This window comes from Peromyscus eremicus, chromosome 9 (assembly GCF_949786415.1).
Source record: "Peromyscus eremicus chromosome 9, PerEre_H2_v1, whole genome shotgun sequence".
In the NCBI taxonomy this organism is placed as follows: Eukaryota; Metazoa; Chordata; class Mammalia; order Rodentia; family Cricetidae; genus Peromyscus; species Peromyscus eremicus.
This window is the reverse complement of record NC_081425.1, coordinates 71,999,651-72,025,284: the sequence shown is the minus strand read 5'-3', so window position 1 is coordinate 72,025,284 and position 25,634 is coordinate 71,999,651. Positions and strand designations below refer to the sequence as shown.

The window sequence follows — 25,634 nt, the reverse complement described above, 5'->3', positions numbered from 1 at the left end:
CTTCTCTACCCAATATAAATCCAAAATTTTCCATCTTGATATTGAAAATGTTCGAGTTTTTCCACAGTAAAAAAATAAGTCTTTTTTTTTTTTTTAAACCTTTCTAGAGCTTTATTGGGAGACAGAGGGAGAGGGAGAGGGAGAGGGAGGAGAGGGAGAGGGAGAGGGAGAGGGAGAGGGAGAGGGAGAGGGAGAGGGAGAGGGAGAAAGCAAAATAAGTCTTTTCTAAATAGCAATCTCTGAAGTCTCCAGAAGGAAGATGGGGCCCCAAAACAACAAGTACCCAGTCCAGAATGAAGCCACAGTATCCATGAACAATACTCAATGATCAACCTTGGACTGAAAAATCTCCAAATTAGTTCCATGATAAGATGGTCCATGATATCACATTTCTAGCCAGAATCTCAGACAACCTTACCCATTACTCTGAGGCTGGCTGCAGAATCTATAGTTAGTCCAACGGAGACCTGACTATCTGAGCTTTCTTCCAGGACCCCACAGAGATAACGTCGCCCCCAAAACAGCAGGAAGCAATTCTAAGAAAATGATGCTCCTTTTCCCAAAGGTTTCATGTTTCTCAGGGTTATGGATAATGGTTATAGGGTTGGGAGTGGAAGAAAATATTGGACTCAGTATTCTCCTTAGGAAAAGAGAAAAGGGAATGGATAGGTATAGGATATTAAGGTAGATTATTGTATATACTAGGAAACTAATTTAGCAAAATATCAGCCTTAGATAAATTACACTCTTATGGATACTTGTATATTGATACAAATGTAAACTATTTTTATATTCCTATTTAAGATCATTTGTATATTGACACAAATACAGAACTATATTTGTTGTGATGTATATATATTTCTACTCATATTTGAAATGTTTATATATTGATATAAATGTAAAATTATATTTGTCATATTATATGTATGTTCTACCTCTGTTTAGGATATTTTTATATTGATATATATTTAGAATTATTGTCATATTGCATACATTCTTACCGCTGCTTAAGCTGTTTTGTGTATTGTCACAACTTTGAGGTCACTGTCTTTTTACTATACATTTGCTTACAGACTGTCTACCTTGTTCACATAAAGCCTTAGCCCTTAGGTTATTTAGGTAGATGAGACAGATTTACAGTCACCTATGCTTGTCATATCTATAGTTATGTTAGTTAGGTTGTCCAGATTTACAGATATATAGGTCAGATGGACAGGTAATCTTCAAACACTTCATAGACCTAGAGAATATGGCATTTAAATAACTTAGAATTCTATTGACATGAGACATGATTGCTCCTGGCAGCACTGCTTTGTTCCTGAGAGAATGTTGGGCTTCTAAGACATTCCCGTTTGGAAGTTTGTCTTTTGCTTGGCACAAAATGGCCTACTGGGCAAAGAACTGCCCTTGCCTTGACTGCTGACAGTATGACTACTGTCCTTTCTGAATGAGCGAGACACAAGGAAAAGTGACTACTTAACTCTACTGTCTAAGACAGGGTAAGATGGTCTTTCAAAATTCCTGCTTCTGAAAATGGTCTGTCAGATACTCTAGGCCTGTAGCCAATTTGAATGCACCAACAATGCTAAGAAACTTTAGGTGACTGTCCAAGCTGCCAAATGTCTCTGTCTACTCTCGCAAGACTCCCAAAAGGTGCTTGTGTCCATCTCCCAGTTTCTCAGATATTATTATATTTCTTCTCAGGTCTTTGATGGGATTGAAGACTAACAGTTACAGTTACAATCTTCTTGTATCTTGGCTAGAACATGTTAAGTATTAGATTCAGGTTCTTCAGGACAGACACCTTTTGGAATGATCTCTGTGCCATTTACCTATGCTCCAGACTTCTCTGGATTTTAGTATGTGTCTCTTGTTTGATGTTGCTCTTGTTGGTTGTAGCTCCATTTGTTTATGTCAATACCCTTTATTTCTCCTTGATAATTATTCCTATTGTATATGGTTTTGTGTTAGGTTAGAACTTTCTTCCTTAGACAAAAGGGGGAGAGGAAGGGGTGGTTGTCTATGCTTTACCCCTGAAGCATCACCCCTGGTAGGTAGCAGATAACTGCTAGGTACCTGCCCTCCCACCCCCCGGGCGTGGCTGAAGGGAGGACCCCTTAAGACCTGGAATGTGTAAGTACTCACTCTCTTGGCTACCTTGTGGTCTTGGATGCTGGATGCTGGTACTGCGGATCAAGGCAGAGTTCTTCAGAGAACTGTGTTGGACCATGCCCCACCCCTCCTGGATCCCGTGACCAACTCCCTTATACATATTGTGACTTAACTCAGAATAAATCCCTTTTGACTATCAGAGAGACTCCATGGAATTGCCACTTTAGAGATGAGCCTAGGAGAATAACTATCAATTTTTACAAACTGAAAACCACAAAATACACTAAAATCTTCTCAAGTATCAAGCATCAAGGAAAAAGGATTTTGAGAGATCCTACACAACTGATCATTTGAAGAAAGAAGATGCTAAAAGCAGGTGAGGAAGGATTACACATTTAAAGCACTATATAAAAATCACAAAGTCCACAACAGAATGGCTATATTGATCTATATGAATACTTTAGATCTGATTAGGATATATATTCAACTCCAGGCTTGGCTAGAGGCATGTCAAATGTATGAGAGCTTGGGTTCACTCCCCAGCATTCAGAACCCTCCACCCCCACAAGGAATAGAAAAGATAAATATAGGCATGAACAGTAATAGTCTGGTGGAGAAAAAAAAGCAGGATACAGAATGTAGCCAACTATTAACATCTACCTAATCTTGACCTAGACATTTTATCCATTTAAGTAAGGGTCCAACTCTTGGGTAACTGAGAAAACTACTACTGTTCATCCTATATGATGGTACAGGGTTGAGAGTGAAAAAAATTTATTGGGGGTGGTTAACTGTATGCTAGGAAAATAACAGTCAAGCTTTAAGTACAACAAACTATATCCACATTCTATCTGCATCTGAAGATCTTCAAGTATCAACAGATGAAAACCATGTTCTGTATTATGCAGAAAGTTGTATTTCTTTCAGATAGTTACCTGAAAGAATTGTTTCTTATGAGAGATCATGAAGAGCATTTCTTTCTCAGTGGACAGTTTATTTTAAAGTAGAATCTAGTTAGTGATGGCCCCAGGACCCTGCATTACACAGGTGTTCTTAACTTAAATTTTCTAGGATAGGTTCTACAGGTAGTCTAAAATTCCATACAATTACAAAGAACAATCTGTATACATCTTAATTTTTTGAAGAAACTATATAGCTTTCACCAGCTTTTCAAAGGTGACCAGAATCCCCCAAATTTAATCCTGGTCTATTAATACAAAAAGAGTTGAATAGCCAAGTTAACCCTGGTTCTCAAAGTTCCAAATAGGAAAATTCAAAATCTTACTTTGTCAATTTAAAAGATCTCCTTCATCAATTTTGTTTTTCAAAAAACAATGAAGTTACTTCAAGGTATATCATTATATTACACTGTATCTTATACAAATGAGGTGCTCAATAAATTATTGCTGCCTTAATGAGCAAGAAAAATACAGGAAAAAATGCAATTTTATCCCATAAATTATATTTACTATTAAGTTCTTGAGGTATAAACTTACCTATCGAAAGGTAACTCCTGGGCAATCAGATGCAACTTCTGAATGACGTCTGCTGCTTCCTTTATCTATTAGAAATAAGTAAAAGTAACAATTAAAAAGAACTCTTAGATTACAAAAATTAATAGTATAGCTGAAAAGTGTAATACTGCCCTATACACAGCCATAACGCCTGCCCCAAACAATTTTCTTTAAAGCCTTGGGGGCAACACCATAATAACTCAAAAGCCAAGCATGTATCTTTCTGGTGCTTAAAATATTGTGATTTTTTTTTTGTGTGTGCCACAATTTTTCCCCCAACAAAGTCTGCAATTCAATTTTACTCTCTGAGAAAATTAAAAATCCTTGTTTGTCAAAAGCAAAGTGGAAATTTCTTCTAAGTTTACGAAGTCAAACAAAACAGACAAGACTTAAGGAGAAGACTTAGAGTATACAGCTGCATATATTAAGCTGAATGATTTAATAACATGTACAAAAAAATAAAGATACAATTTAATATAGTATCTTAAATGAAATATGTATATACTTTCAAGTATTTATTTTCAAGTTGAATAAAGGAATTTAGACAAGATTTCTAAAATTCTTTAAATACAGACATTTATGCTTATTTATGAAAGAGTGTAAGGAAGTCATACAGGGGCCACTTCTTCCTTTAAATTTCAATTTAGTACTTTTATTTTCGCACAATTTTAGTAACTGACTTCGTGATGATTCATACTGTTTTACATGAAGAGTCATATAACCATGAAGGAAGGACTAAGAACATTAGTATAGATATTTCTAAGAGCTTATGCGACCCCCGGCAAGGGATAGTAGCAGGACTTGTTCTTGCTTATTCCATGCAATAGTCCACAGTAGTATTGCTGCTTTAGACCTCTCTGTAGCAGGAATCTAAAAGGTCTTATTAATAAAATCAAACCCGAGGCCAGTTATTGGGGTGAATGCTGGTAGATCAGATGCAGAACAAGCCACAGCTACCTCACCTCGCCGGATCCTCAGCTGGTCTTGTTTCCTCAGACTGGAGGCCTCTGAGTCCTCATCCAGAATGGGTCTCAGCTGAACTGCTGCTCAAAAGCCTGAATGCTTAACCAGGCCAAATGCTTAACCAGCCAAATGCTGCTAGTTTCTGGTCCTCACGCCTTATATACCTTTCTGCTTTCTACCACCACTCCCTGGGATTAAAGGCTCGCCTTCTGGGATTAAATACCACCACACCTCTCCCTGTCTGAGTCAGCAAGGCACTCATTTCAGCTGCCATGTGCTCTCTTCACCCTGACACATGTGAGTGTAAGTGTTACTGCAGCCTCACTACTGGCCATGCCACTCAGTCTTACTAGCAAAGCCCATCGTTTTGTCCTCATCAGTATCCTCTTCAGAACACAGCTACCAGTCAGCCAGCTCTGCTTCCATCAGGATTTTGTTCTTATTCCGTTTAGGAAGCATGCTGTTTGTAAATTCTGCTTGATGCAATAGAAGTACCACAGTTTTGTTTCTGAAAAGCTGTTACTGAATCCTCAGGGCTAATTGTTTGGTAAGAATTGTTTAAAATATCACTTAAAATATTCATCAATAAACACAAAAGGTATCAACACCACCTAATAAATTGCTTGCATTTGAACTGTTTAAAGCAGTTATCAGGTCTTACACACAAAAAGTACTAAACTACTACTCTAGTAACTCAGTTTGTAGAGTGCTTGCCTAGCATACACAAGCCCTGAGTTCCATTCCCAGCATCCTATAAAAACCAGTGTGGTGATATACAACTGTACCCAGGACTTAGGAGATGAAGGAAGATCAGAAATTAAATAATCTTCTTTGGCAATGTAGAGAGTTTGAGGACAGCCTGGACTACACAAGAACTCATCTTAAAAAACAGAAAGAAAGGAAGAAAAGAAGGAAAACAAACATACATGTATGGACAGAAATAAATATAAAACAGATTTTTTTAAAAGCAAAAAGGATAAGATCCCTAAAAGACTGCAAACTTTGTTTAATGTATGTAGTAAGAATAAGCAAGTAGAGTTTGCTTTTTAAAATACACATATATCACACGAGAGAGAGAGAGAGAGAGAGAGAGAGAGAGAGAGAGAGAGAGAGAGAGAAGAAAAAGAAAAGTAATATGATGTGTTTGGCATTTTATCTAATTCTAATTCCTCCTACAGTCACATTTCTTTAGAGCTATGTGGGTGATTTTCCTTTTCTTTCCAAATGGCAAAAATTCAGAAACTGAGATAGCCAGAAGTTTATTTGATAATTGTCAATCTAATGACATATATGAATTTAATTTTTTTATTTATTTAAAATTATGTGTATAGCTTTTGCCTACATATATGTATGTGTACCTCATGCATGCCTGGTACCCACAAAGGTCAGAAGAGGGTGTTGGATCCCCTGCAACTGGAAATATGAATGGTTGTCAGCCACCCATGTGGATGCTGGGAACTGAACCTGTATCTTCTAGAACAGACAACTCTCAAGTCCCTGTATTTGCAATCGTAACATATGGCTAACTGTTAAAGTGCCAGGCCAAAAACTGATGACTCCTAATTATTAAAGAGTAACCAAGAGACAAGAACAAAACAAAGCAAGTGGGGAAAGCAGAATAAAGTATACAGAGCACAGGAGACCAAGGAAAACAGGGATACAAGTCAAAGTGAAGCAAAGGAGAGAAATTAACTTAAATACTATGAGTCTCCAATTATGATGACTCAGGAACCAAGAAAGGTACTAACAATGTAAAGATGGTTTTCTTTCAATTAAAACCTAAAGGGGTTAAGAGTCAACAGTAACATCAAGAAATACATAATTAGATGAGAGCAACTTTAAAATTTTAAGGATTAAAGAGTAAACATTCAAGTGAATAAAAATCAAGTTTAAAAAAAAATCAGTCAATGTAAATATACTTTTTGCTACTTCTATTCACAATTTCAAAAGGAACATAGCAATATAATGACTTCTAATAACGTTCTGCTATATCCATTGATCAATGTCTCACTCAGCCATCATCAGAGATGCTACCTCCTGCACTAGATGGGAAATAATAGACAGATCCACAACTGGACACTTCGAAGAGTGAGACTTTAGAGCAATCGGTCCTAACTGGGATATCTCTAGCTTTTCTCTCCCCTCAAGGCTCAGGGAACCCTGCAGAAGAGGTGGAAAGATTGTAAGAGCTGGAGAAAACAGTAAGAAAACAAGACCTTCTAAACACGGCAAGACCTTCTGACACATAGATGAACTCACAAAAACTATGACAGCATGCACAGTGTCTACATAAGTCTGGGCCTGATGGGGTCCCAGTGCTGAGATGGGGAGGGGACACAAGCCCACATCCTAAACCAGAAGCTCTCTTCATTGATAACCACTCACAATAATGAAAAGTTAGGTTTATCTAACTGTGTGTCACTCGGTATACAAACCACTCTTAAGGCCAGGCCCCATGTCCATCAGCAGATAGCCAACACAGAATGAACACAATGGCATTTTGGAGGCTCTTTGTCTTATAACACTTTGTAAGGTTTTTTTGTTTTGTTTTGTTTTGTTTTTTAACTTTGTCTCATAATGCTTTGTAAGGGCTTTTTGTTATTTTTAACTTTATAGGTCCTTTGTATATATTATGGTTCCCAATTTTATATTTTTATGGGATTTCTGTATGTGTGAATCTGAATCTGTATGTTTCTTGAGCTTTTCTTTGGCTTGTTTTTTGTCTTATACTGGTTTGCTTTTATTTTGTATAATAATAACAACATTATAATGATGATAACAATAATAATTTCTGAGCCTCCACTTCATGCTGTCTAGGTGTGTTTACCCCTTCCAACTGGTCTCCAAGGTAATACACTTTGCTGGCTACATAGCTAATGTGCTCATCTAGTTAATAGAAATGTTGGAAGGCAACCTAGGACCATGTGCACACAGAATATACAATCAGAATTGTTTATTAATAATTTTTGTATAATCACAATAATTACTTTAGATACCTGCTTGTATCATAATAAGAGAGAAAGAAAGGGAGTAGACTTGGGAAGGTGGGAAAGTGGGGGGGAATCCAGGAGGAGTTGGGGGAGGAAAAACCATAATCATAATATATTATATTAAAAACAATCTATTAAAAAAAAAAACAAAATGGGGTAACATACCGGTTAAGATAGTTGTATTTTGTTTAGAGCATACAATCTAACGGGTATAACCAAAACTAATCTAAGGAATCAGTCTTACTATATCCAACTCATTCAATAGAAAACAGAATTTTCATGTTTTAAATAGGTACTTTCATACTATATTTATTAAGATTTAGAAAAAAAAGCTAAAAATCCATAACCATCCTGAAATGCAATTTGTCAAGTCTCATATACATTCCTGTATATAAACCACATAAATATAAAATGATACTATGATATTTATCAGGACTACTTTATACTATAATTCTCGAAACTCAATCTTTAAAACACTGTCTTTCTTTAGAGGGATTATCTACCAACATGTAACCATTTTTATATATAAATATTATAAATCTTTTAGCTTTACAGAGTTCTACTCATAAGAATATGTTGCTTAATTCAAAACAAACTTCATTAATATTTAGTTTTTAACACCTTGAAATTTGATGTTCTACACAGTAAATTTGGAATAAATCAGTAAAACTGTATTCAACAAATGAGTGAGTAACAATACAACAAGCATATGATTCATGAGACTATCTTTTTTCTCATAAATTGTTATTTTTCCCTAAATGGGAGGAAAGCAAGCTAAGTTGCTTCCTCTTAATTGTAGAACAACCAATAACATATACCTTTAGATGAAGATTAAGTGACTGTGTTATGAAAAAATAACAAAACTAACTCAAGAGTTTTCAATGATCATGGTCTAATTTGCTTTAATCCTTTGTAAGGGATCTTTATTCAAGTAAATAGAAACTAGGACTTGTGGATTCCTTTACAAAAAGAGTTCAGCTCCTCAACAATTCAGGTCAGGTCTACTACCCTATAGTATATAACTATTAAAGACTATGTAAATTTCATTAATGTTAAAAGTCAAAAGATAAGTAAATACTTAAAAATAGTTATCACAGCATTTATAATGAATTATAATCCCATAAATAAAAATGCAAGGCAACTGTGCACAGGTGTATGAAGCTCCCACACAAACAAATAAATCTTTTTAAAAAGACAAACCAATTAAAATTTGATTATTGCTTTTATCGGACAATGCTTACCTTTTCAGAATTTGTAAAAACATCAGATTTCAATTCTCCATCTAGAAACTCATTAAAATATTTCATCAGCTTCTGAGCCTCCACTGCACGTTGTCTAGGTGTGTTTACCCCTTCCAACTGGTCTCCAAGGTGACACACTTTGGTGGCTACATAGCTAATGTGCTCATCTAGTTCTTGGAAATGTTGGAAGGCAACCTAGGACCATGTGCACACAGAGAATGTAATCAGAGAAGTTTGTAAGTTTATAAGTTATTAAATTTATAAGTTAATACTTCTCAAAACTAAACTTCCAGCTCAGGGCATTAATAGCAGATCACTTGCCTATCATGAACAAGTCCCTGGGTTTGACCCCTAACACAGTAAAAAACATATTTACTATACCAGCCTCACAGTTTAGAGATCAGAGGTCAACACCAGGTGCCTTCCTCTACTGCACTCCACCTTACTGTGTAAGACAGGGTCTCACTGAACTTGGAGCTTACTGTCATGGCAACCAGCAAGCTCAAGGGCTCCTCCTGTCTCTCTTTCGCCATCCCTTCACCCGACCCCTGTGCTGGGGTTACAGATGAACGCCACCAAACCCAGCTCTTCAGGAACTGGGCCCTCATGCTTACAGAGCAAGCCCTTTACACACAGCCCCTCCCCAGCTCCATGGGACTGGACTTTTGAAAATCGCTTTCGCTACTGAACCGAAAAGATTAGAAAAGTGTAATAGAAGTTGAAGAGTACCGATTAAAAAGAAAATATTAACAGTAAAAATATTTAAAAAGCAATGCTAAGCTGGGCGTGGTGGTACATGCCTGTAATTTCAGCACATGAGACACAGATAGGAAGAAAATTGCAAGTGAGTGGCCAATCTCCACTACATATCAAGACTCTGTCTTACCACTTCCAACCAAAATTCAAGTGACACTAGTAAATCTGTAATAAATTGGTTCTTTGCAAGTTTTGAAAACAGGATAGACTACAGAAATTATTCTACTAAGGCAAAGATAATATTTTCTGCATTCTCTTTCCCTTGTCCTACAATACAAAAAAACTGAACGCAATCAATTCCTTAGATTTGCCAATAGCAGGACGATTAATAATTGCTGATAATTCAGTAGGATACTTTTGTTCTACTCTTTAGAGGTGGAAAAGCTGCAACATTTATTTAGGACTTGCTTTGCATCAGATACTATTCTAAATATATCGCTTATCAATTATATATTACTATCAATATGTTTACTTAGTTATCATAACCCATTTTATACATAAAAGCATGATGCTCAGAGATGTTTAATTGCTTGAGATTACACAATTAGCTTAGTGGTCAGGCTACAATTCAAACTCAGACAGACTGGCTCAAGTTTGTTATATTAACTATTAATATTATTTTTATTAATCAAGGAAAAACTCTATTAGACGTATATGGAAACTGTCACCATGATTATTCAAAAACACACTTAAATTATTGATTTCTTTAATCAAATACTTTACCATAGCCATATACGCTTAAATAAAAGGACATGAATAAGCTTTTAGCAGAAATGAGCTTGCTCCCCGAGAGTGAACAAAGTTCAATGTTCTTCAAACTCTTCTTAGAAAAGACAAATTCCAAATTAAACCAAGCCAGGGAAAGAGATTTAGACATTCAGATCAATCCCAAGACCTAATAGGAGCTAAGAAGTCTGGCATGTGTAGCCCTTGGGGCCAGACTAGTGGTTTGGTTTTACTGAAAAATGGACTGAGGAAGAGAGCTCTACACCTGTTTTTCCCAGTTACAGTAGAACTCTCACTGAGGCATATCCTAATGCCTCTTGTGAAACTACTCAAATCAAATTTCTTTAGGACAGCAGTTCTCAACCTGTGGGTCGTGACACCTCCCATATCAGATATCCTGCATATCAGATATTTACATTATGATTCATAACAGTAGCAAAATTATAGTTATGAAGTAGCAACAAAAATAATTTTATGGTTGGGAGTCACCACAGCATGAGGAACTGTATTAAAGGGTCACAACATTAGGAGGGTTGAGAACCACCACACTAGGGGAACACTTGATCCAGATCTGGTCTTATTTATGATTAGATAGAATTAAAACGACTTCTTAAACATCCATTCTAATAAGGAATTTCTCAAAGTACAGGTCTATGGACTAGTCAGTCAGTCTTGTGACAGCTTACTCAAGAGCTGAAACAAGGGTCATAACTTGAAAAGAGGAGTGCTGTGTTTCCAAACCCACCCAACTAGCACACCAATGCCAATAGTAGGCAATAATACATTATTTTATTACACAGGACCAGAAAGTTAGAAGTTATTGTAATTTGACTTGACTCTTCAAATGCCTAAGGCTGAAAGGGCAAGATCACAACAATATTATAACCTAAGAAAAATGAAAATATGTTATAGTCTAGGCAAATGTATACCTGATTGCTTTTCTGAAGCTCTTGGACCTTCTTAGCAAATTCCTTAGCTTCCTTCTGACACTGTTGTTCTAACTTCTCTACTTTCCTTTGAATCCTTTCGTCCATTATCTGGAGTTCCTGAATATGATTCACAAATTCTTCTAATAACCTGGTAGAGGACAGTAATAATACAATCAACTTGCATATTATTAATCAAAAAGGGATGACCAGGTCCCTTCAGGAAGGTCTTAATAGGGTTTGTTGAGATAGGGACGACCATGTTCATTTTCCTTACAGTATCTTGTTGTAATTTCTTCAAAAAAAAAAAAAAAAAAAAACTTTTGGCAATGTCATAATTTTCTTTTCACTTTTAACAGGTTGCATGGCTTTAAAAAAGACACAGCATTTGGAAATATAGGCAGTTGTTATTGACTTTGCAATGGATTATCTCTAAGGCAAAGGAAAACCTCAAAGAATTCCCATTAAATATCCAAACAAGCATTAGCATTTAAAAATCAAGAAGGTAAATGCACAATAAAAAATATGCATAACAGACTTCAATGACTTTGTTTCTCTGATTTACAGCTGTTAGGTTTAAAAGAACATAGTCAACTTTTTATTATTATTATTTGTTTGTTCAGGCTCAGAGTTTTGCTATGGATTCCAGGCTAGCTTCCAACTCCCAGCTCTGCCTCAGCCTCTACTGCTGAGATGACAGGTGTGCACTACCATGCCGAGCCATGGTTTAACTTTAGAAGTATATAACCAGACTTTTCCAACTTAATGCTAAGCAGAGAAATTAAATGCTTTATGTCAATAAAATCCCTTCATTCAATCAGCTAAAGTGCTTCAGGAAAAACACAATTTCAGACTTCTAATGCTGTGAGAAATTTTTCTGAGATAGGGAAAACTGTTAATTAAACTCGTTTTATATGAACACTGAAAGGAATCCCAATACAGTCGTCTCTAATCTAAACACAATTTGTAGTCCTACATTGGGACTATGAAAATTTTGTTTTTTAGTTTACCTTTTAGGATCAAAAGCTTCAGGTCCACCTCGAGACCCACCTCCTGGGGTTCTCCACACAAGACGTTCGATGTATTCATCGGCCACAAAAGGCTCCTGGTTCACAGAAGAAACATGTTTTAACAAGACCTTACAGAACAACTTACAGATCTAAAACAGGCTTTACTACACAGAACTTGAAAATTAATGTCTATTATTATTAAAAAGTTTTTTTGTTGTTTAAAAATCCTCAATAAGTAAAGCTGTTTAAAGAAACGTAGTATACTAAAATATTAGAACAGCATTACTGACCAGCTGGAGCAACCAAATAGGAAATGAGAAAACAAACAAACAAAACACATGAACTGTATAGCTTTACTAGCAACCCAACAAAGCCAAGTGATCTTTTTGGGCGGGCAGGCATGAGGGAAAACAGGGTCTTACTCTGCAGCCCTGGCTAGTCTTGCTATGAAGACCAGGTTGGCCTTAAACTCAGAGATCCTCCTGTCTCTGCCTTACCAGGGCTGCTGGGATTGAAGACCTGTGCCACATGACATCCAGCAGGTTATTATTTTTTTAACCTCAGAAGCAGAGAACTCTGTTAATCACAGAGTGCAGTGTGGTGAGAGGATAATACTGAAATCTGCACACGCACTGCTGGCAACAACAGGTAGAACCTTTAGAAGACAGACAGCAGGAACCTTTTAACAACATCAAAAGAGTTACAAATGCTCAACTCTAACCTCCTGGTTTTATTTTCCCACCACTTGGAGATTGAGGCAAGATCACAACAAATTCTTGGTTGCCTAACAAGCCCGTGTCTCAAAAACTTAAAAACAGAAATTAAAAATAAAAATTGCAAGGAAATGCATATACAAACAAAAAATTCTGGAGTAACTAAGCATTTTGTGTAATGCTGATAACTACATAGTCAATAAAACTGCATAAAATTATATGAAAAGCTATATCCTACTAAATCACATAAAACAATAGTCAATGAAATGAAGAAACATGTGTACACTATCTGATAACAAGCATATTCAATTTTCTCAGACAAAGCATTATTAGATTACTATTATTTAAGTTATTGAAGTAGAAGGTCCAATAAAAAAATAGTAAATATTCTGGGCAAAATGATGCATGCTTGTAATCCTAGCACTTTCAAACTTTTGAAGGGCAAAGACTTGTGACAGTAACATGAAAGAATGAAGTCACACACACAGGGTCACCTAAGAATATTGGCAGGGCTTGTTATCACATTGGTGGCCAGATGCCTAATAAGTTCAAAGTGCTAAAACAAAAAATTGTCAAAGAATCCTATACCCAGCAACAGCAGCATTCAAAAGCAAGGGAGAAATTAAGATGTCCCTAGATTAAAATAAATAAGTAAATAAAAGCTGAAAGTCTGTTACCACTAGACCTGCCCAGGATAAAAGGCAAACTAAATGGGCACTAGACAACAACCTAACAACATATGAAATAAAAATCCTAATAAAGGTTGTTGAAAGGTCTTGCTGGCTGGTCAGAGGTTGCAGTCTATCATGGCCTGGCAGCTTTTTCCAAAACCTCAGGGACACGAAGACTCCCTCCCTCCCCTGTGAAATTTCCTGCTTTCTACCTGCCCTTATCTGGAGAATGTTCCTTGGCCCTGAGGACTGACCTATCTGAAAGCTGTCTCTAAGCCAGCTGCCTGATTTATCTTTAGCTTGACCCTTGGCACAGATTCCTGCTAAAAGACTTGTGCTAGGAGCTCTGCTCCAGGACCCTACTGCCACAGATGAAACCTCGTGATAGAGCATACCACTTAATGGAAATTAGGGTTTGTCCCCAGGCTCCCCCGTCCTATATATTTCTTATACTCGAATAAAGTTGAGCTGATTCACTGAAGTCTGTTTCCCAGAGGGCTGTCTCCATCATACCCACAGCCATCCAAACCCTGTTCCCTACTTCTGCTCCCTCTACCCTCATGGACCAATGCAGCAACAATCCCAAGGAAGAAGCAGAGCTGCAAAAGATAAGTAAACAGATAGGTTGTCTTAAACAATAATAACCCTGGATACAACTTAATATTTTGTTTCATGCATAATTTAAGAAATTAATATATTTTAAAAATTATAAGCTTATGTTTGGGGCATACAATATATAGAGGTAATTTGGTGATTCAATAATAAATGAGATGCGAATAGAGAATAGTTATTAATTTATTGAATTTAAGCTGATATAAATTCAAACTAGAGTGTGATAAGAATTCAAACACAAGCCTCATGGTAACAATAAACATAATTCTACAAAATATACAGAAAAATAAATGAATACAGAATTTAAGTGTTTCAGAACAAACTAGCAACTAAACTGAGAAGACGGGCCAGAAATGAAGGGCAAAAGCTGTAAGGTACAAAGAAAGTAAACAACAAATTATATTAGTCTTTCCTAATTAGCAGCTACTTTACCTATAAGTATTAAACTTTCCAGAGATTGGCAGAGGATCAAAAATAGGACCTAACTACGTGCTGTTTGCAAGAGACTCAAAGTGAAAGGATGGGAAATGATATTCCATATTAATATGTCATGGAATAATCTTTTTGTACATTGTGAAGATGTGTCCTTGCCAAGGTGCCTTCTGATTGGTTTAATAAAAGTTGAATGGCCAGTAGCTAGGCAGGAAGTATAGGCAGGACAGTGAGACACAAAGGACGCTGGGAAGAAGAGGGCAGAGTCAGAGGAAATGCCATGAAGCACAGACCAAGCAACATGGGAAGTTCATATATGAGGTAAACGAGCCTGGGGCAGCACATAGATTAACAGAAATGGGTTAATTTAAGTTATAAGAGCTAGCTAAAAACAAGCCTAAGCTATCAGCTGAGCATTTATAATTAATAATAAGTATCAGTCTGGTTATTTGGGAGTTGCTGCTGGAACAGAGAGAAACTCTGCCTATATAAATATAATATTAACCAAAAGAAGGACTTGAAATTTGAAAACAGGTTACAAAAGACAATACTACTACAAATGTTTCAATTAACAATAAGATACAACAATTAAAAACATTTAAGTACCTAATGAGAAACCACATATAAACATATGGGCAACACTGAAAGTATAGTGATATATTTTTATGAAAATATCTCTAATTCAAAAAGTCTTAACTTTTGGCAGACCCGACGGCAAAGTTAATAATGAACATTGAGATCATTTAAGACAATACACGGCCTGATTAAATTTAACCTGCCTTTAAGAGAACAGTGTAACCAATCTTACTATGTCTTGGATTTTCTGGGCAATCAACTTTTACAATCTAAGTTAAACATAGTTTGAATTTTAAATTATGAAGTCTTCTACCCTGAACCAAAGTAATGTATTTGTGTATGTGTGTTGTAATCATTTGCTAAAAGCAGCCAAGAGGCTGGAAGGATCCAATGTCTACCATTAATGTTGGAAGCAATCTGGATATAGCTTGATGATGCCTATCTGCAGTACTGTTTGCTATTCAAGAGTCAGCTTGGGCCAGAAACGTAATTTTTCTTGTAAAATTCGGTTAAAGATTTCTGTGAAGTATCACTGATTCCATTCACATGCCATGTTTTCTGTGCTGTTTAGTAAATACAGAAGAAAGTCATTTGTTAGGGACAGGCACAGATTCAGGGGCATAACTGACATAAGGCACAACTTACAGGCAACAGGGACAGACAGATTACAGATAGGTAGGTAAGCAACCGGACTACAGACCCAGGAAGAGGCAGAGAATTGAAATTTGGGCTCATTCTTGGTTAAATTAACCCAAGAAGAAGGTGCTGTTTTCATTCCTTAATGAAACACTGGTAGGACTTCTGAGGTTATTATCTTTAATGTGTTAACCTAGTGTGTATTGGAATGACAGAACTAGATAGAAAGAGAGCTATATAAAATCATAGGAATTTCAATACCTTATTCTCAATAATGGCCAGAATTAAGAGAGAAGAAAAACACAGGAATAGAGGACTCAGGTTTACCATAATAGACTAAGTAGACCTACACTGAAGGTATAACAAAAGCACCAGTTCAAAGGTGGTACTCCCTCTATAGAGATGGAGTTCTGTCCTCTTAAGTTGCAGGATATACTCCAAATTAAAAAACCTTTAAAGCTTTCTCACGAGGAAAAACTATCGGGATTAGGAACAAGAAGTAAAGTACAAACTGCCCTGCCTACCCTAGCTCCTAATCTGTTCATGTCTCACATCCACAGTGAAAGAGATCTTGACACCAACGAGGGAATGTGTTTGCCTCAGCACAAAGGAAGTAAGAAGTGCATTAAAGGACACAGGGTGTCCTACTGTAGACAGTGATGTACCTCCAGCTCTCCCTGCAGAAAGGGACTCGCCGGAGCCAGCACTGGTGCTTCTACCTGGTGGTGTTTCACGGACCCTCTCAGTTACTGAGTGCCATTCCACTGAATACACACCTTTCTCAATGTAACATGACTCCAATGCTTGAGACCGGCGCATAAAGGCCTGATGTGTATGGTCAAAACCAGAAAAAGTGACAAGTCATTTTAGTTTCATAGCTCTTCACACAGGTGCTACCAGCACAGCACACTGCCATACATGTTGTACTTCTCCATGTGTCCTATCTACTCCCCTATCCTACCTCTTCACCCCAGGGGTACCTCCTAATAAATGTGCTGCCTAATAAACTCTCTCTCTCAGTATCTGCTTCTAAGAGGACCCAACCAACAACACTGTCAAGAGATAACAACCGTGGTTTAGATGAAAGTGGCGGAGGTCAGGGTGCTGAGAAATGGGTTCATATAATTTTAAGGGATATATTTAAATACTGCTGAAGGGATGGAAGTGAAGAGAAAGGAGAAAAAGGAAACAGGAATTTCTTTATTTTAATTAATTTATTTATTCTTTTTTCATATATTACATCCTGACTACAGTTTTCCCCTCCCCCTGCTCCTCCCAGTCTCTTCCTCTCCACCTCTGCTCTCCCCCAGATCCAATTCTCCGTTTTCCTTCAGAAAAGAGCTGGCCTCCCAGTGATATCAACCAAACATGGCATAACAAGTTATAATAAGACCAGGCACATACTCTCAGATCAAAGCTGGACGAGGCAAACCAGTAGGAAGAAAAGGTCCCAAAAGCCAGCAAAAGACTCAGAGACAGACCCCACTCCCACTGTTTGGAGTCCCACAAAAACACCAAGCTACATACCATTACATATATGTAGAGGACCTAGGTCAGACCCATACAAGCTCCCTGATTGTTGCTCCAGTCTCTGTGAGCCCCTAGGAGCCCTGGTTAGTTGATTCTGTGGGTCGTGTTCTTGTGGTGTCCTTGACTCCTCTGGTTCCTACAATCCTTCCTCCCCCTCTTCCTCAGGATTCCCCAAGCTCTACCTAATGTGTGGCTGTGGGTCTCTGTATCTGCTCCTATCAGTTGCTGAATGAAACCTCTCTGATGACGTCGATGCTAGGCTCTGATCTACAAGTATAGCAGAACATCATTAGGAGTCATTTCATTGACTATTTCTTTATTTTGCCAGTCAGAAACAGAAATTTCTTGAAGAGGTTTATGGCCTGAATAACTATATGGTGGTACTTTTTACTGACATGGAGAAGACCAAGGAAGGAGATGGAAAGGGAATGAGGAAACAAGAGTTTTGTTCTGTATATATCATACTATAAATTAGGTGTCAGAGTCAAAATATAAAGCATGTAGCTAAAAAAAAAACAGGCTGGTGTTATAACGAAAGAACGGAATATGTAATTTCGGAGTTGACACATAGACAGTTATTTAAAACCTCAGGAATGCATGAGATCATTAGGAAGGAGGAAGGCATGCCAATTTGGGGGGAAAAGAGCAGGAAAAAAGATCCTACAGAATAGACAAAACAAGAGATACCAATGAAGGAGGAGGAAAATTGAGAGAACAATATTCTAGAAGCAAAACAGAAGTTTTATTGCTGTGGGATGTCCTTCTGTATGCTGTGAATATGTGTTGCTCTCACTGGTTGATAATAAAGCTGTTTGGCCAACAGCAAGGAAGAATAAAGTTAAGTGGTACATTCAAACTGAAGACAGAGATAAAGAAGGGCGGAGCTAGGGCAGATGCCAGACAGACAGACAGCTGTGGAGGAAGCAAGACATGTAGAAAATGAGGTAACAAGCCACGAACCATGTGGCAAAGCATAGATAAGAAATATGGGTTAGTTTAAATGTAAGAGCTAGCTAGTAGTAAGCCTGAGTCATTGGCCAAGCATTTATAATTAATATAAGCCTCTGAGTGACAATTTGGGAAGTGACTGCCAGGTATAACGGGGCATACAGGACAGAAAGCTCCGCCTCCAATTACATTTTATCTTCTGAAACAATCAAATTATTGCTAAGGTCTAAAACAAAGCAGTTACTGATCTGAGGAGAGAGGAGAGAGGAGAGGGGAGAGAGAGGAGAAAGAGGAGAGGGGAGAGGGGAGAGGGGAAAGAGGAGAGAGGGGAAAGGGGAGAGAGGAGAGAGGAGAGGGGAGAGAGGAGAGGGGAGAGGGGAGAGGGGAGAGAGGAGAGGGGAGAAAGGGGAGAGGGGAGAGAGGAGAGGGGAGAGGGGAGAGGGGAGAGGGGAGAGGGGAGAGAGGAGAGGGGAGAGAGGAGAGAGGAGAGAGGGGAGAGGAGAGAGGGGAGAGGAGAGGAGAGAGAGGGGAGAGGAGAGAGGAGAGGGGAGAGGGGAGAGGGGAGAGAGGAGAGAGGAGAGAGGAGAGAGGGGAGAGGAGAGGAGAGAGGAGAGAGAGGGGAGAGGGGAGAGGGGAGAGAGAGGGGAGAGGGGAGAGGAGAGAGAGGAGAGAGGAGAGAGGGGAGAGAGAGGAGAGGGGAAGAGGGGAGAGAGGGGAGAGAGAGGGGAGAGGGGAGAGAGGGGAGAGAGGAGAGGGGAGAGAGGGGAGAGGGGAAAGAGGAGAGAGAGGAGAGAGAGGAGAGGGGAGAGAGGGGAGAGAGGAGAGAGGAGAAAGGGGACAGGGGAGAGAGGGGAGAGGAGAGAGGAGAGAGAGGGGAGAGGGGAGAGGGGAGAGAGAGAGGAGAGAGGGGAGAAGGGAGAGGAGAGAGGAGAGAGAGGAGAGGGGAGAGAGGGGAGAGAGGAGAGAGGAGAGAGAGGGGAGAGGGGAGAGAGAGGGGAGAGGGGAGAGGGGAGAGAGGAGAGAGAGGGGAGAGGGGAGAGAGAGGAGAGAGAGGAGAGAGGGGAGAGGAGAGAGGAGAGATAGGAGAGGGGAGAGAGGGGAGAGAGGAAAGAGGAGAGAGAGGGGAGAGGGGAGAGGGGAGAGAGGAGAGAGAGGGGAGAGGGGAGAGAGAGGAGAGAGAGGAGAGAGGAGAGAGAGGAGAGGATGAAATTTTTTTAGGAAAAATTTCTGCTTATAAACCAAACAAATCTCAATCCTATTTTCTAATACATAACCTTGCTGCAATGGCATTAACCTTAAGAAAAAGAGAACAAGCACCCTGGCTTTTAAATAGGCATGTCCTCCCAAAAGGCTTCTCACCAAAAAAAAAAAAAAAAAAAAAAGAATTTTATAAGCCTAATAAAGATGTATCATTCCACCTTTTATTTTGCTAGAGTAATTATTTTTTTTTAATTTTTTTTTTCAAGACAGGGTCTCATACTGTGTAGCCCTGACTGTCCTGGAACTCATTATGTGGATCAGGCTGGCCTTGAACTCACAGAGACTCACCTGCCTCTGCCTCCCGAGTACTGGGATTAAAGGCATTCACCACCACTGCCTGGCTTAGAGTAATTTTTTTCAATCAACAAATGTCGAAGAACTATGTACTAAGATACTACCACATTATACTTAATTCTACATCATTAGCCACTGTGCAAACTGGTTTCATATTCTCTAAATAATAGCAATTTGAAAATTTGAAAGACAAAGTATGGCATTTATGCTCATTCCTACTGGAAATCTCTTGGAAATTATGCCCTTTAGTCAAGAATATAAATCTCCATTGAAACAAAACCAACCAACTTTAATTTTCCTACACCACTATCTCCCAAATAAATCAATATAATGTGTCAGAACTACCCACAAACAAAGAAACTAGAGTAATTCCCCCACAATCTAGGTGAAAGAATAGAGAATTTCAAAGTCAAGTATTTCTGTATTCTCTTAGGCCAACAACTGTTACTTATAGTGTATTTTCCTTAGATTTATGATGTTTCTAACTGTCACAGAAATCATTAAAACACTGCTGCCTTTTATTCAGAAACTTCCGGAAGCAACCCCAGTTGAATTCACATTCATGTGTCTCTGCTTTACAGCTCATCTTAAGCCACCCAACCCTGATTTCTGTTTCCCAAAATGAATAGCCACATTCCCATCAGCCTGTCCGCCTACTCTAAACTCAGGCTACTCCAGGTACCTAATCTGGGGTCATGATACTTACTCTACAGAATGCCTTTTGTTCCCTATTAACCCAACTTCTTATGGTTTGAATGTTTTCCAAAAAAAGCATGTGTTGGTAATTTCACCTCCTATGAAGTAGTGTTGTGGGATAAGGTATAATGGGAGATGTTTAGATAATGAAGACTACCTGCATGAACAGATGTACTGGAGTTATAAAGAAGCTTGAGGTTGTGAGTTCATTAATCAAATACTATGTGCTTATTCCAATCTCTTTCCTGTCTCCTACCCTTCTTTGCCCTCCACCAAGAATAAAGTAAAAGGCCTTCACCAGATGCTAACACCTTGATATTTCAATTCCAAGCACTGAGAAAAATTAATTTCTTTTAAAATTACTCAGTTTGTTGTTAAAACAGTAGCAACAACAAACCAAAAAACAAACAAAACTAAGCAAACAAAAAAGAACAAGACACAATGACTAAAGCCTAGCTCAAATCTCTGAAGGTTTCCATTTCTTCCCCCACATTAGCTCCACCATTTTTCCTCCTTAACCCCCTAAAAAACCATAAAAGTTCAAATGCCATTGCAAAGCAATTTATTGCCATTTATTCCTTTTTGGATTTTGTTCATTTACAAACACATAAATACAGGGATCTAAACATGTTAGATAAGCACTCTCCACAGAACTGTACTACCAGTCCTCCGACAACACCTTATTGCATTGCCCAGGCTGGCCCTGGACTCATTCTGTAGTCCAACCACGCACTGAACTTCCAATCTTCCTGCCTCAGACTCCTAAGTAGCTGGGATTCCAGTCTTGTGACACCAGGCCTAGTCTCACTTACTGTTTCATAACAATTTTTTTCTGTTTTACTCTCTCCTCTATATTTTAACTGAAAGCAAAGGCAAGCTCCGTCACATGCTGTTCTTCCGTTCCATCTGTAGTCAAGGGAACAATGCTGAACAAGCCAAAATACTAGCTAGCTAGAGGTATGTGCAAATCCCCTTGAAAGGCTCTTGCAAATCACACCCTGGCCTATATACAAACCCCAAACTACTAGTTCGTGAACCAGAAATAAAAAACTGGTATTACATGGTGCTGCCAACAAAAGATATATTAGAAATATGAGCCTAATACAACAATAACACTGGAAGTAAATGGTTTTGCCCTCCTCTCTAGCTCCATTTGATTTGTTAATGATATTCTTTATATATTTCCTATAAATTAATAAACTCTATTGATTTTTGGCTATTTGAAAAGCACTATAAAATCCTTTGTCTCAGGCTACCAAGATGGATCTCAAATTAATATGGAAAGGTAGAAAAATAAAGCACATTTAAGATACAAAATCAAGACAAACTTTAAAAAGTTTTTTGGGAACTACCAATACAATCTTATTGTATTGGAGATATCAATGCTTTAAAAGACTCAACAGTGGTAGTTAGAACTGCATCAAATTTTTTAGGTCATATCAAGTAAAATCTCTTTTCCATGAGAATATGCTTTATTTTTAAAAAATATTTAATGTTTTAGGTTCCAAAGGAAAAGTAACAGAATTTAATAGTATCTTTTACATGATTTAACAGAATCACAGCTTTGGATTTAAAAATTTTAAAGCAGGAATGGTCTTTAAACATCACCCTAGCTCAACTCTTTCATCTCATTTCTTCTTTTATTTCTAAGAAGTGAGGACAACAGAGAAGCTCTTAGAGGGATCGTTTGGCTGAGTCCCACCTCGGCTTTCAGAACAGTCTTCTGTCTGGGTGTCTGTTGCCGTGTGTGTGTGTTTCCTCACCCCAGTAAATGCCTTTCCTCAAGTTTCCAGATTCACGAAAAAGCATAGACCTAAGAGGATGACTGTAAGTCACACTGTAGGGTGACAGACCTTGTAGACATCATGAATAATGTAACCTTCCACAGTCACTATTTGTAATCTCTCACTCTAGTCTGCTATCATTCTCTCCAGTGTGACTATTTCTCAATCTACTTTGAAAGGCGTTTCTCCCTGATGGATGCTCAATTTTGTCTTTTGGGGGGGGGGGGCTTGCCATATAGCCCATGACTTCAAACTCACGCCCTTTCTGCTCTGCAACCCCAAAACCAGAATCACAAGTATGTGCTGTGGATATTGCTCTGTATAAATAAAATGCTGATTGGCCAGTAGCCAGGCAGGAAGTATAGGCGGGATAAGCGGAGAAGAGAATTCTGGGAACAGGAAGGCTGAGTCAGGAGACGTTGCCAGCCGCCACCATGAGTACCAACATGTAAGATACTGGTAAGCCACGAGCCATGTGGCAAGGTATAGATTTATAGAAATGGGTTAATTTAAGATAGAAGAACTAGATAACAAGAAGCCCGCCACAGCCATACAGTTTGTAAGCAATATGTCTCTGTGTGTTTACTCAGTTGGATCTGAGTGGCTGTGGGACTAGCAGGTGAGAGAGATTTGTCCTGACCATGGGCCAGGCAGGACTGGAGAAAACTTCAGCTACAAGTATGCACTTCCATGCCAGGCCCCTCCTGCCCTACTAATCCACTTAAATTCAAAGCGGCTACTGTTCTTCTAAGTAGTTTATCAAATTTAAGGTAAATCTTCACTTTTTCCCCCTGAGATAGAAACTTAAGGCAATCTTCAAAATAACTTTCTTCTACAGATGGGAAAACTGAGGTACAAAGAAAATAGGTAACCTGCTCAGACCATCTAATTAATGAGATGTACAGTTGAGAGATGTCATCCATCTCAGATCTAAATTATCCATATGAAGCAATCATTTCTAAAGGGCTAAAACTAGTTGTAACTTCCTTCTAAGTTACTTATTCATATTGACAGTTAATAGTGGCTGTCTTCTGATATCTTCACAGGATACCTTGATTAAGCCCTTTTTGCTGTTTTAGCTTTCTTTATTTCTGGCTTTCTGAAACAAGGTCTCACTCTGTAGCCAAGTTTATCTTGAACTCCTCATTCTTCTGCCTACCTCCCAACTGCTGGGGTTACAGGTATATGCTACAACATCCAGCTTTAATCTATACTGGTTTTTTCTCCTTTTTTTTTTTTTTTTTTTTTTTTTGCAATACTGGGATTGAACCCAAAGCCTTCTGTGTGCTAATCAAGCACTCAGCATATCCTCAGTGCTCTGGTGTTTTTTATTTTGAGACAGGAACCTAACCAGCCCCCAGCTGGTCTTGAACTAGCAATCCTCCTGCGGTGGTCTCTAGAATAGCTGGGGTTATAGACCAGTATGACTAGATCTAGCCTAACATTCTTAAAAATTCATTCCTCCTCTCCTTAATAGATACTTAAAGTTAATATACTAGTTCTTCTCCCTGAAAGGGTCCTACCAATTTTCTTAATATATCATTAATCACCTACTTTCCCAACTTCACATACATGAATTAACTTCTTAGTAACCAAATTCTTTTTGTTCTTTTCCAAATGCCTCCCCAAATTCTCTGATTTTTCTGTCTCCATTAAACTAGTTTAAGATTTTTACCTCTTAGGTTCATCAACCAACAACAGACAATTCTGGAAAGATTACCAAATGACAAGAAGGGATGTCACACTAACATTAGTCATATGATTCACTTGAGCCTACTAGGGAAAAGTCATCAGTTTCTTTACACATGATCTACAAAAGCTTTCTCAAAACTTTCTCAAACTCCTATTATCTTCAAGACTTGCAATGAGCTACTACTCCTTAAACACACACACACACACACACACACACACACACACACACACACACACACCCCTCTCCCTAGTCTCAGTATTTCCTAAACACCCTTCATTTTACAAACTGGAGTTACCTTCTGTCACTGTCTTAGAATTTCTTTCTCCTGCTTGAAGTTTCTACTCATTTACCAACACCTAACTTCAGGTATTACATGAAACCTTTCCTAATTATCCCAGGAAAGAAAGAGTCTGCTTTCCCTCTGCACCGGGCTTATTAGTTAACCTATCTGTCTACCCCATCTATAATTTTACTTCGTGATCGTTTAAGCCCAATGCCTGGACTGTCAGCTGCATCAATGAATTTTCTGTGGCATGTCTGATGAGACATGCAGTGTTATTAATTTTAGCACTTTATCTTGAAGTTCATGGGTACTCAAAAATATTTCCTGAATGAATAACTAACTCTAGTTTTTAACAAAGAACTCTCCTCTATACTGTAACCTGCCCAGAGAAATGGGAAGAATCTGTGAGAATGACAGGGAGCCATTCATCAAAGGAATAAGAAAGTATCTTCAGTAGTACAAATAAAAGAGCAATGTCTGCAGCAACAGGAAAGGATTTATCACTCAAGCCATTTTTTTAACATGCTGAATATATCACTAATCCAAACCACTGAGAAATCTCAGTTCAGATAGGCCATCCTGAGTTTATTACTTAAAACACCACAGACAGATTCTTTCAGAAAGACCTGTCAACAAGATATGAAACTAAGAAGATATTCTGGGAAACTTCCAGGATATACATTATTGCAATCACTGACTCATCTATTAATAAATTATTCTGTCAACTGAGGAAAGATCCTACAGTTTGATTTTATTGTCAGAAGTTGTCTGTTCAAAAAGATGAGTCACCAAACCAATAATAAGATTTTATAAGAAGTGGAGTTAACAATGAAATTTCATGGGTTCAAAACTCTACTTTGTTTCCATTTAATTTCTCTAATGTGGAAAATGAAAGTACAATTCTATTTAGTAGTACATGAAAACCAGGATGCATAAAACCCAAATATCCTTGACTACATCCTGCCCTGTTTCCTTCAGTTCTCCAGCTGTGACTTAGAAAGGGAAGCAGGAGCTCTGCAGCCTATATTTATGGCAGTAGCTGTAGGAAATGGCAGCAGAAACTGGGGGCCTTTATCCTTCTCCCCTCTTGAAGAGTAAAGTCAATTTTTCACTAGGGGAATGAAAGCTTATTCCTTACAGGGTTAGACTCACAACCATCCAGGAAAAGACAAATAGACTTCTTAATTATACATAACTGATAGTATTTAATTGTAACTATTATGTTTTTAATTTTGATGAAACAAGATATGAAGGGGGGGTCACTTCAG

General features: G+C 38.1%; 1 protein-coding gene and 1 long non-coding RNA gene across 2 annotated transcripts in view; one reads left to right on the top strand and one right to left on the bottom strand.

The window, feature by feature from the left end:
- Exoc5 (exocyst complex component 5) overlaps positions 1-25,634 on the bottom strand; it is a 53,375-nt gene that overhangs the window by 25,969 nt on the left and 1,772 nt on the right. The window contains exons 2-5 of the mRNA XM_059273717.1: positions 12,239-12,333; positions 11,232-11,379; positions 8,821-9,015; positions 3,609-3,673 (exon numbers count right to left, since the gene is read on the bottom strand). Coding sequence (XP_059129700.1) covers positions 3,609-3,673; positions 8,821-9,015; positions 11,232-11,379; positions 12,239-12,333 — 503 coding nt within the window. The remainder of the gene's footprint in view (positions 1-3,608; positions 3,674-8,820; positions 9,016-11,231; positions 11,380-12,238; positions 12,334-25,634) is intronic.
- LOC131919489 (uncharacterized) lies at positions 1,335-16,886 on the top strand. The gene is made up of 3 exons (XR_009381266.1): positions 1,335-1,499; positions 11,588-11,733; positions 16,439-16,886. It is a non-coding gene; the product is annotated as an uncharacterized LOC131919489 (long non-coding RNA).